Genomic DNA, 13,790 nt, shown 5'->3' on the forward strand with positions numbered 1-13,790 from the left:
GGTTGCATCATCTGCAAACAAATCTGTATTTGTGGATTCATTACTTAATGGTAGATTATTGATACAGATAAGAAAGAGGATCAAATGGGAAGCCACTTTGGTAGAAATCATTTATTCCACACAAATGGGATATTATAGTAATACTCAACACCTGGTTGAAATTGTTGCCTCTAGTTTTGACAAAAAGGCTACCAAACCCTGAAGAAACTGAACAAAACTGTTAAAACTGAGTTCCAAACATTTATTCTTGCCATCACATGCATTTTAAGGATGCCAAAACCCTGGCCATTACTTTTTATGCTGCTTTGCTTCTATTTTGGGTGGAATCCCAACTATGGCTCTCAAAAGAGACAACAGCAACAATAAGCAACTCTTCAAGTATTATAAAAACATGTATGTATGGATGTCTTTTCTCAAAATAATAACTCTTCCTTGTTGATTGTATGGTTGTATGGAGTATAGTGTGTTTATATTTATTTTTATAATCGTTTGGCCTTGTATGTAAGATGTATTCTATCACAGGGGATGTTTTACTTCTCATTCATGATTCTAGCATATAAAGCAACAAATTCTTTAGTCATAACATGTGTTGTCTATCATACAAGAATGGCCACAGCTCTCCCCTGCTAGACTGGAAAGATGCAGGAAGCAGTCGATGTCATGGTGAATATAGAGCACCTACTAGAGCAAGTAAAGGCTCAATGGTAAACTGTCATATTTTTCAGGAGGTGGCTGTACTTCAAAGAGCCAAGAACCTCGTTAAAGAAGTCATATAAGAGGAAACAGAGAATATTAAGGTTCAAGGGCAGAGCTCTGCAAAAGGAAGAAAACATCCAAAAGAAAGAATGGAATATTAAATGCTTAAAAGCCAACTGGATGAAGGTCCAGGAAAAATTCAGAAAAATGTGTTATCCCACCTGGATCCCTGAACAAGAGAAGAAAGTCTCAAAAAAATAGTCTTATGGATGGATGAAATGGTGGCTAAAGAAGAAGTAGAAGAAATCCCAATGGTCCTTTTCAGGCCCTTTCCACTCACATGCTTAGGTAAGATATTAATCCAATATTGCCTTATGTGTTTTGTCTGCTTGGTCTGTCTGTTTGTTTGTCTCTGTTGACAGCTAAAACTTTTACCTAGGATTTTCCACACATACCCACCATGATGTCTGTTGAGGTCCACTCAAACACTCTTACCACGTCACCCCTAACTGAGGACAGTCACTTGTAACACTGTTACCAAGAAACATTTTAAGGTCATAGCATCACCCACATGTTAACCCAATGGACACACTTAACATAGAATTTCCTATTTGAGGTTACATATTTTGGATAATTTTCACATAGGGTTTCCCACTGAGGCCCAATTGCTTCATCCCATATAACTACTGCTACATGATACTTCCATTGTAGGATTTGAAACAAAGTTTGCGACATTAGATGAGAATGTGAATGCTTGCTGAATTCAATAACAATTTCACAAACACTTGAAATTAAAATCTTTACCAGGTATAATGAAAATTCCTAACCAATGTAAATTTAAATTTTAAAGATGCTTTTTAATATCTTGGAAATATTTTAAAGAAATTCAGATCATGGATGAGCCTCTGATTTCTATTATGACTCTAGGTTTTAAGCTGTGTAACAGAAATAATGTGAAACCAACAATTTTAAGTAAAATGAACAGGCAATTAATTCAAAACAAGGTTACAATTCAGGAGACACAGTATTGTGAATTAAATCCCATACTTAACGTTAAATATCGGCATAACAAAGTCAGTGTGCCAGATGGGTATTCAAATCAACCATCTAACTCACAAGTTTTTCATCATGCTTTTTAGCATCAAAATGAAATACAGGGTACAGAGTTCCAAATGTTAAACTTCATGTACTGAAATAGATGACAGTGCCAAGGTCTGTGCATTTATTCAATGCATCATCAAGCATCATACACGATCTTTAATAATTTCTATTTTGGTTCAGTAAAATTAATTCTAACAAAAAGTTGCTTTAAATTTGCACTGTCAAATATTACTTTGTTTTTATACTTGCTATCACTTTTGGTTACACTCTGAAGTACTATAACATATGTCTTGAAAGTTGTTCTGATGCATTTGTAATGATTCTCCATTTCAGATTTAATTAATTAATATTATAATGTTTTCTACATACATTCATCCTTTAAAAATACAAATTTTTGGTATAGCCAGTCACTTGACACTGAGATCAACAATTCAAGTTAAGGCTTCCATAGTTATGCTGATAGAAACTTTCTTACAAGGGGTAGATCCTACATACCAACTTCTGGAGTGGTGGGGAAATTGTTGAAGGAGGTGGTAAACAATATTAAATAGCACCTTATTTATAGCAAGCATTTAATGACTTTCCATCATTTCTTTGTCAATAAATGCATAACATTAAGACATAAAAATAACTAGCGATGGCTATTTTTTTCTCACCACTTTCTGCTCTATATTTGGTTATTGTCAAACCATCAAGTTTCCTCCTCCTTAGTTTCATCTATGGCAGATAATCTTTATGTATCACAGACTTTCTTAAATAAATAAGTTGTCTTTCTCTCCACATGACTCACTGTTTTTGTCATGCTTACAATATTTCCCTGAGATGGGGGCTTTAAAAGCAAAGAGCAGCATTAGGTCAGCATTTCCCATCAACACTTGCATAAGCCCAATCCTATTTATTTGGTTTCAAAGTTTCTTGTATAAGGCCAAACATATCTGAGTGGATACCACATTAGTCTACACTGTTTTTCAATGAGATAATAATAATAATGATAATAATTAAGACTTTATTTAGAGAAGGTAACTCATTTAGTTACAGAATTAATCTACCTTGACACCTTCTATGTGTCATGTACAATGTATATAGCATGAAATCATCCAAAACAGCATCAGATCATATTGGTATGTTTAAGGAAGGCTGTACCTGACGTACTGGCATTTTAGAGAATATGAACTATACATGAAGTATCCAATATGAGGCAGCTCCCTCTTCTTAGTGAAAAAAGTTAAATTACTCTTAAGGTCTTCTCTATACTTAGAAGCCTGAAATTAAGTTCTCACTTTACTGATAATTTATTTTTGGATAATTTAATTGTATATAAGTTAATACACTTTCATGACCTAATTTTATATAGCATGGAAAATACACTGGAGGAAATAGAAATATCATACCTAATAAATTTCATTCAGTTATCTCCCTTATACCATACATGCTATTTCAAGAAATTAAAAAACAAAATTAAAAAAATTAAAAAGTCACATTTTCAGTGCTTGTTTACAAACAAAATAGAATATTTAGTGTGAACTAATTAACTATCAATCTTGATGCAAATGTAAGTACAACTTTAATATTTCTCACATCAAGTTTTAAAAAGTTTCATGAACTAATTTACATTGCATGGATAATATACTGCAGGAAATAATACTACTCCACCTAATGTGTTTCATTCAGTTATCTCCCTTATATTTCTTATAACCTTTCAAAAACTTAAAAACATTCATTTTAAGTGCTTGTTTATGAAAAAAAAAGAGAATCCACTATTTAGTGTGAAATAATTAGCCCTCAATCTTGATGCTAATGTAAGTAGAACAAATTTAATAATTTCTCACAGTACGTTTAAAAAGGCTTAAAAATTTATATAAAGTTTTATTCATACCATAAGCCTATTATTGATAATTGTATGTGTATGCATCTATGTGATCAAAATATTCATTCTTTTGTCATAATAATGTGGACTTAGTACAGGACCTAATCTTTAGAAGCTCTAAGCACTTTACAATATTAAATAACACATACAAAAACATATACAATGACAAGATTACAAAAACAAACACCATGAAATTACAAAACAAAATGAAGATGTTATGTCTACTAGGATGTCATGCATTAGTTGGGTACATTGATCATAGGAAGGTTTCTCTTAGTAGCAAACAGAGATGGAGGGTTAGGGACTGATATGGTGAGATGGCATATGACACCCAGGTGATCTGATGCAAATTCATGGGGCATGGAAAATGATAATTGTTTGTAGGATCCTGGTAAACCAATTTCACTGAGAAATCTTATATAGAGATTAAAAGCTTTTTAATTGCTAAGGATGAGCATTATTTGACTATGGCACAAGCAATGGAGTCATTAGCACAGGCCACATCAGTTAGTTAAGGATGAAAGAAAAAAAACACTGCACCATATCTTCAAGCATGGCTTTTGAACTGTGAACATTATGAATTATAAGGAGTATTGGAACCTGGTGGAGTATCATTCATAAGTCTATTGGACTTATAGTAAAATTATAAAAGCATCTTTTTCTTCAGATGTTTCTGTGATGTATAACTTGCCAAAAATTTGATCTGGGGTTAGATATTCAAGTAATTGTCATATTCAAGTTCTAATCTTTCACTTTGTTTTCATAGTTATGTTGCTTTATATGGCTGTGTTGCTAGAAGTGTGAGTTTTAATTTTGAAAATTCTTTGTTTATTTTACTCATTTTTCAATCAATTTTGTCTTGAGATTATTTTGTTGGTATTCTTTTCTTCATCTTTTCTTCCCTTACTCACTTTTCTTTAGAACTACTTTCACATTTAGGATTTTTGATGCATTCGTTCAAGTAATTCCACTGTACTAGGTACATCAGGATAACAGGACAAGTGGTGGTTTTGTCTATATATGTATAAGTTTGTATTTGGGGGTTGGGGTAGAAGCAGATAGTTTCTGTAATTCCTAAAAATGTTTGTTTCATAATACTGAACTGATTTAAGTTTATCAATATATATATTTAAAGAACCTTATATTTAATTAAAATCTTTTAATCTTTCTGTGATATTTTTATGAGTTTCTTGTGCTTTTTCTAGCCATAACATTTTCCTCTCATTTACTTAGTCTTCTAAAATGTTCAATTACATTCTGTTAAAGGCATAACAATCAAATGGCTTAATATTTTGGAAAATTCACATATTCAGATATATATTTAAATCAAAATTATTTATATCGTTCAACACAATATCTGTCTGCATGGCATGAGCAATGAAAAGTTTTACTTATTTCATCAGAAGGATTGAATTCAGGCTGTGGTATTCTTGTAATCTAGCATAATCTATTGCTCTAATGCTGCTTTTAATCAGTCTTATACTTCTTCTAAGTTTTGAATTAAATGACCTTGCTTTTCTTTTATCTATTTTCTTCTTGCAGTTTACCTATTTATTTTTGTAATTGACTTTGCTAAAATTGGGCAATATCTTCTAGAATTTCTATTTGATTAATTTTTCTTCTAAAATCTGCTGTTTTTTTTAAATTCATGGTCTGCCATCAAATATTTACTTGTTTCCTTTTCTTCATCATATTAATTCTCAAAATGCTTATATATACTATGCATTATATAATATTACAATATAATAACATACAAGGCCATATTAATGTAAAATAATGTAAACAAAAATTAATAATAAATAAATATACAGGTATATTATAAGAGTTATTAATACAAAACAATCTGTGCAATGTTTCATTAAAGTAAAACTTGTAGCAAACAAAAATGTCTGTTATTTTTGTTTTGTTAAAGATGATTTTAAATGAGGTCAAAATGATGATGATTTAGAATACAAAGACCACTGATGCCTAATTTCAAATTCTTTGATATTGGTTCTGTATGCGCAAATTGTGTATCTCATCATAGTAAAGTTTACGATAAAGAAATTAAACGTTACAATATTTACAAAACTATTTTACAAGACGTTTTTGTCATAACAAATATTATACTCCTAAATTATTATTTAATTATATAACAAATAATAAATATTATATTGATCAAAAAACTAGAACAGAACTATAAAATAGGTAATTTAAAGTGGTTAGCTTGTCTAAACTTAACTGAAAAAACCAACAAACAATAGGCTTAAATATGTTTACCTATTCCACAAATTAGTTGATACCTTTAAAGTTTCTATTCACACAAAAATTATTAAAACTAAAACAAGTAATTAAAAAATACAACTTATAATGGTGTAAAAATACAACTTCAAACTTTATACAATTTTTTAAAATGCTGTCTTTCTTAATATATACAATATGCAGCACGTTTGTATAATTCATCATTATTTTAACCAACATTGATTAAACCATCTTTTTCTAAGTGTGTAAATTTCAAAAGTGGTAATAACATATTGTCATTATCACCATTTGTGATACACAATTTCATATTGTAATTTTTTTTATTAACGTAGATCCCTTTTATTGTAATACGAATTTGTTTCTTTTTGAACCCCTGTAAATTTTACTTTATGGCTGTACAATATTTCTTCCATAAAAAAAGGAAATTTGCTTGCGTGAAGTAAATACTGATATGATTCATTAAATGGGTGAAAAACTAATTTTTCCAAATGACGAATCCATTAGTGAAAATACTCAAGTGAACACATCAGAGATCTTCATGATATAAGTCTATATTCAAAATCAGATCAAAATAGGATTGGGAAGAGGGCCTGCATGAATGCTAATATGCCCAGCCAATCTGCTGCTGTGAGAACCCTCATTATCAAACTCAACTGAGATCTTGATGACATAAGCTTATTTTCAAAATCTGACCAAGACCAAGTAAGAGCTATGGCTTCCAGAGAGTAACAAGCTCAGCCAATCAGATGCAAGATCACTTCATTCTAATTACCAAATTTGTTTGAGATTTTGATGAGAGTCCTTATCGCCAGGTGAGCTAAAATTAGCAGGGTGCAATGGTTGTTGTTGCTGTTATTGTAGAGGTTAACACCAATTTTCAGCATAAGATAGGCTATAAATGGCAGCCAATATAACTGGTGGAGGAAGAACCCTGGAAAACCCCAGGAAGAACCACCAACCCACAAGAAGCTACTGTCAGGTTTTCTCATGTACCCATGTTAGCTGAGCCTAAGACATGAACCCACACAGAGATGAGATGGCAGTGATCCGGAATGGTAAGTGCTTTAGACCACTCGGCCACTCGGGGCCCCGGGTGCAAAGGTAACATATTTTTATTTTGGCAATGAATTGGTATTGATGGACTTTTCAGCTCCTAAAATGTTGTCAACCTAAATACAGCTTGACCTTATCTACTATCAATTCAATTAATAATAATAATAATAATTGCATTATTTAAAGAGGGTGACAAAATTAGCTGCATGGAACTAATCCTCCTTGTGGCCCTCTATTAAATGCATATTTATATTTAAAGTACATGTACGTAGTTACACACACACACACATGCATGCATACAGAGCATTGATAATAACCTGCATTTATATATGGACATACCAAACAGCTCTATTGTGATAATAATAATAATAATAATAATAATAATAATAATAATAATATTGACTTTATTTCTGTAAAAGGTTACCCAATTATTTTCATGGAAGTAATTTTCTTTGTGGCCCTCTATTATATGCATATTTATATTCAAAGTACATATACATAGTCACACACACACACACACACAACATTGAAAATAAACTATAGTTATATACTGACATAAAAAACATAAAATTGAAATGGGCATGCTCCAACTAGGTATTTTATGTACATACAGTACAAAAGTAGTGAGACAACAAAGTAGAAGGTTAATAAATTTGTACTTTAAGTTTTAATGGATTTGACTAATTGAACAGGTTCCAGTTTTCATCCTTTGAATTAGATTATATTTAAAGGTACTTTTTATAATTTCCTTTGGGATTCTTTTCCAAATTAGTGATCCTGAATATTGAAAACTTTTCTTAAAGAGTTCTATATTAATTTTGGTGTTGGGATGGAATGGTGGTTAGCTGAAACTGATTACTTAAATTGGGAGTATTGACTTATTTTCTAGTACAAAACAGTTCATTGAGATACAATGGGGTCATATTGTTTGAAAATTTGTGCATAAGTCTAGTTTTCTTAGAAATATTTGTTCACTTACTGTTAGCATTTTAATATCATTCATTGCATTTTCAGCATTATCTAAGAAGAGTCTGCAAACTCATTTTTGCAAGTAGAATAATTTGTAAATATTTTTGTCAGAAGTGGTTCCCAGATAACATTAGTCTAAGTATGGTTGTACATGTACATAGCATTTGTAATACATAAAATTATTTTAATTGATATATATGGTCTTATCTTACTAAATAACACCCATGAACTGACTTTATGATGTGGCTAAATCATTTCAACATCAACTAACAATTTTTTGGGACATTTTTTTCCTCTTACTTGTGACAACTGTAGTGCTAGCAAGTTGTAGTCTTTGTAACAGAAGACAACAGAGTACAGGGATAAAATCCCCAGCTTTACATTGTTTACAGCTTACATTTTCAAAAGCTACATCTGTGCTTCCATCAACTAGATCTGAGCTTTCACAAACCACAGCTGAGATTCCATAAACTACAGATGAGCTTTCATAAACCAACAGCTGATCTTTCATCATCCACAGCTGAGCTTCCATGAACAACAGATGAGCTTTCATAAACCAACAGCTGAGCTTCCATGAACTACAGATGAGCTTTCATAAACCAACAGCTGAGCTTTCATAAACTGCAGCTGAGCTTCCATCAATTACAACTGAGCTTCCATCAATTACAACTGAGCTTCCATGAACAGCTGAGGTTTCATTACTATAGAAGAGTGTTCATAAACTACAAATGAGCATTCAAAAACTAAAGCTGAGAATATTATTGCCTGGATAGGTGCAAAGTAACCTACTAATGTACAGCCTCTCCACCACACACACCCTTCCTAATTTTCCTCCTGATTTATGTATTCATTATATTTCCCAAATAGATCTAAATATTCTTCTGATGGAGTATTTACTTACCCACCCTGACTTTCACCATCACACAATGGAGTTTTCATTCTGTCTGCCACATCACAATTTTTTTCATATCCCCAACATTTTTTCATTGACAGGGCCTCCTGCGAAACACATATATTCAAGCAATTATCTTTTTTTTAATAAAGAAAATTGGTCATGGAAAGAATTGTGTGCATATTATGTGATCTGTATCGATTATCACAGTTAAGTCTGCAGTGGTTTTGCAGTAAATTTATGTATGACTGAAACAAAAGAGAAACATGTCAATCCTTAAAATTAAACTGAACACTTCTAACTAGCAGAATAAAAGGAAAATCTGTCAAAAATGTTATTAAATATTTTCTTCTGATTGCCAGTGTTCTTTACTTTTAAACATCTGTAATTTTCACAAAGTCATGTAGGAAGTTCTGGGTTATCTGGCACAAACTGACTACCTGTCAGTAAAAATCATCAATACATACATTACTCATTCTATTGGATAATAAAGTTAATTTATGAAAATGAAACCCATAGTGGATATAGTCATATGATTAAACTACAAAATTATGTTTTTCCATCAAATTTATATGACCATATCTTCTGATGCTGAAATATGGGAGTAGTGCCAAAAACAGAGCAGTGACAATACAACATTCACAGCCATTTCAATGATTCTCATGTTCTTAATTATTGTGCACCTAATCATTTTTGCTTAATGTGGCAACAAGGTCTTCAACTAAAAAGCCCAGAATATAAAAAAATGTTACAAAATATTTTAAAACCGCTTTAATAAAATCTAATCAGGATATCTGCATATGCATATGCTTGACAAATCATTTGTGTTTCATTTTTGTGTAATTCTGCAAACAAGCCTCTTGGCAGAGACCGATGGAGATGACCCAATAAGGATTACCTTGCTGCAAACAGTGAAGGCATAAACGCAGTCTTTTTCTGACTCTACCTTTCGATCAATGTTGAAACTTTTAGGGTTCTACTATGATCCAGGCCTTTAATGACAAGTCCTTCTAATATCATTTACCCTATAAATACAATTCATTCTACTATGACATGCCTTCTAAGTAAAAGTGTTTCTACTATTACTTACCTTATAAGGACAAGTCTCAGTCACATTGCAGAGAAGTTTGATTTCAGGATTATTGTTGAAGAAAAATGGAATATGCTCTGGGTATAGTTTTATCTCATCCCAATTATATCCACAGCAACCTAAACCTATGTCCAACAATGTGACAATGACCAGGATCATCCTATACTTCCATACCATTTCTGGAAAAGAAATCATTTACAGTGACTTAAAGATTTAAATCATTTTGTGATGATATAGTATTACCCCTCCTTCATATCACTATTAATAAGGAAAATATACAAATCAAACCATGGAAATCTGAGGCTTACTGTACATTCTCAGTCTCAGTCTCTCTTAAACACATGTGTATAAACTGATTCAGTACTTTAATAAATGACTGACATCACATACCATGTTTTAATGTCCATAGCTCAATTAACACAGCCTAAGTTTACAGAGACAAACATAATAGATGCAAACATTCTACACTAAAAACAACGCTCAAAGAAAGCCATAAACCATCAAGTTTTGTAAAAGTCAACAAATTTTTTATTTCCCTAGAATACAAAATGAAAATGTAAATGAACTAATAGTATGGTACTGTGAGCTAAGTCCCAAATAGTCCCAAAGGTTCTGCCACAAGTCCAAATTTATAAAGTTCCAACTAAATTCCAGTGGTATTCCAAATAATTTCCAATACTGAATGTGTTGATATGCCTGTAGTTTTGAATGTGATGATGTGCTAATGGCCTGAAGTTTGATCATGTTGTTCACAAAATCAATGTCCCCAGTCATGTATAGTTGTCTATTCTGCATAGTTGTCCATTTCGTTTATTTTTTCCTAACATGGTTAAGAAGAGCAGCTATGGTAACCAAGTTTTTGTGTTGCCTTTGCCGTGACAAAAATATGTCATGGGTTTCCCACTAATAAAAAGGTACAGTAAATGAATATGTGAACAGCGGCCCTGGCTTAAACAGCTAACACTCACTCCAGGGCCCTAAACTTGAGACAAAAATGGCATTAGTTAAACTGCACATTTCTATTGTGCTTTCTTTCATTTTAATTGTAGTGTGTATTTAAATTTTATTTTGTTTAATATTTCTTAATCAGTACTTACTATCACTGTTGATGAAAGGTATTGACTTAGTTAATGTCATCAGGACCATGAACTGGCATGAAGTTAGGATAGTCTAGCTGATTACGTTGCATGAGAAAGGAGAGAAGCGTCCTCCCTTGTATTTTTGTTATTGTTGTGGGGTTTAATGCCATTTTTCAGCACACGATAGGCTATACATGGCAGCCAGTATTAATGGTGGAGGAGGAACCCGGCAAAAGCCCGGAAAGAACCACCGACCCACAAGAAGCTACTGGCAAGCTTTCTCACATACCCACATTGGCTGAATCCGAGACTTGAACCGGCACAGACAGAGGTGAGATAGCAGTGATCTGTAATGGAGAGCACTTTAGACAACTCGACCACTCGGGACCCTTTGTATTATTGTATAATACATGTATGAAAAATAAACTGTAAGCAACCATATGAACCATTTTGATGATGAATAAATGCGCACGCAACACGAGCCATGAACTGTAATCTTTATTCTTTGTCTTGATCTTAACTTGGAAAACTTTTTGTTTAATGGGTACCTGACTGTTCATTTTATTACCTGGGTGATTATCAGTAGGCAGGTACCCGAGTACCCGGGTATCCATTGGCATCTTTAGTTTTAATAAATATAAATTCTTTCTACAGATAAAGGAATAATTGACTGAGCATGATAATATCAGATGTCTGTATATAATGGTACAAACCTAGAGACACAAACATTATAATTTTATTTCATTATATTATTATATCATGAAATTCAAATAACACTAAACTAACAAAACTAACATTTTCATAAAACAGAGCAACTGTTGCTTACTTAACACACCTTCAAGTAGTATATGGAACTGTTTTGAGTAAAGATAATGGATTATTCCATAATGGTCCTCAGGGACATGAGCATACTGTCTTGGCATATATGAGTTCCCTGTAAAAGTTTCAGTGTCATCAATGATTGCATAGCTTGCCACTATCAAGCTTTCTTTAGTCTCCTGTAGGGGAACTTTAGTGGTCTAAGGCACTTCCTTTACTCAGATCTCACCTCTGTCTGCATGGGTTCAAATCTTGGCTCAGCCAATGTGGGTATGTGAGAAAGCTTGGTGTTTCTTCCAGGGTTCTTCCTCCAACAAATATACTGGATGCCATGAATGGCCTATCATGTGCTGAAAACTGATGTTAAACCCCACAAAAAAAGAGTAAGCAGTAATTATCAGAGAATAAATTCTGTTCAAAGTGATACTGTATACCTGCTATAACACATCAAGTAACACAAAATACACTATATCTTACTCCAACGCATTCCAACAGTCATGTTTCAAAGAATTTTTTTCTTTCAGTTATCTTGGAAAGAAAAAAAGAATAGAGAATTTTTGGACCATACTATACATATCGCTAGCATGTAGTCTGTATCAACAGTATAATGTCCTACTTAGAACGCATGAAAAGTATCCTCTGAACAGTTTATACAACTGATTATCATAGAAATTATGAAAAGGAGAGGACTGGTCACACATAATCAACCACCATTTTACAGATTACTTAATGAGAAAATCAAGGGTTGAGGTCCCAAACACAGTACCCATGGGCTGCATTTGGCCCATGGAGTTATTTCCTGCAGCCAATATTAATGACACCCAGAATTTGTAAAATAATTAATAATGCAAATTGTTTCTTCCCAATCAGCCAATTTTTATTTAAAAAATTTGATTGTTACATTGTTTACTTCTTGTTTCCAACATTTCAACTGATTACCTTATTCATGAGCCACTTTCAGTGTATGAAAATGTTTCAGTAACGTGGCCCTTGGGCCAATGTATCATTGATCATTTGGCCCTCATAGTGATTTGAGTTCGAGTCCCATTAACTAAGGTGAATCCATGTTAAATTGTTTGAAGACTGTTGTGGGAAAGCCCATGAGGATATTTTGGATTGGTAAAGTGGAACAACCCACATCATTTAAAGTTATAGGTTAATAATGGAGCTGTATGCTGAAAAACACAAGTTACTATACATCATTGGCTTGAATGACATTTAGGCCATCTTCAGTAAACATAACTGACAAGTTCATGATAAGCAGAAATGTTTTTTTTTTTAATTCAGTTTTTAGTCCATGAATAAAATGCACAACATGATTATTTTAGTGGTCAGAATAGTGTGAAAGGTGATACCTTTTTAAATGCAAAATATCAAAATGCAGATCTGATTCAGGAAAGGATGAGCCAACTGCAGACAGCAGAGACCGGCAAAACAAAATTTCAGAACTCTTGGACGGAGTTTAAATTTGTAAAGCTCAGTATCAAGGGGGATCATATACTTTCAACACATTGCAAATGCCATATCAATGTTAGTCAATCTGGACTATATGATATCCATTGAGGCAGTAACACCATCCAGCATATTTGACACTAGCCAGATACCCCCCCACCATGTTTGATATTGGTCTCAAAACATTCACCAATATCAACAACGGTTTAGGGGTCTGATTTATTGTACTAATATGACATTGAAAGCTCATTTTCTCTGCTGAGAAAAATTCAACGAGATGTTCAGGAAATTTGCACAGTGACACCATCCTGTCCCTAATGAGTGCAAAGATCAAAACAAATGACACCTGCATTGCCTTTAAACCCTCCCCTAACTGAACTATTGAAAGCAGCAAAGACTGCATTTAGCAATAGGAAACATCCCACTGTCCAACTGACTTTAAAGACAGAAACATAAAGTGAATTTTAATTGTCAATGACTGTCTAGTTTTAATTATGTGAGTGTTCACACATGTGAATGTGTGTGGTGATG

General features: G+C 32.8%; 1 protein-coding gene across 1 annotated transcript in view; it reads right to left on the reverse strand.

Annotated features, from left to right (window-relative positions):
• Positions 1 to 13,790, reverse strand: part of LOC149788512 (EGF domain-specific O-linked N-acetylglucosamine transferase-like) — a 160,320-nt gene that overhangs the window by 107,686 nt on the left and 38,844 nt on the right. Inside the window, exons 2-3 of the mRNA XM_089973524.1 lie at positions 9,910 to 10,088; positions 8,829 to 8,926 (exon numbers count right to left, since the gene is read on the reverse strand). Of these exons, the coding sequence (XP_089829650.1) occupies positions 8,829 to 8,926; positions 9,910 to 10,086 (275 nt within the window). The 5' untranslated portion in view covers positions 10,087 to 10,088. The remainder of the gene's footprint in view (positions 1 to 8,828; positions 8,927 to 9,909; positions 10,089 to 13,790) is intronic.

The sequence above is a fragment of the Sinohyriopsis cumingii genome, chromosome 11 (assembly GCF_028554795.1).
Source record: "Sinohyriopsis cumingii isolate HCF-2022 chromosome 11, ASM2855479v2, whole genome shotgun sequence".
Lineage (NCBI taxonomy): Eukaryota > Metazoa > Mollusca > Bivalvia > Unionida > Unionidae > Sinohyriopsis > Sinohyriopsis cumingii.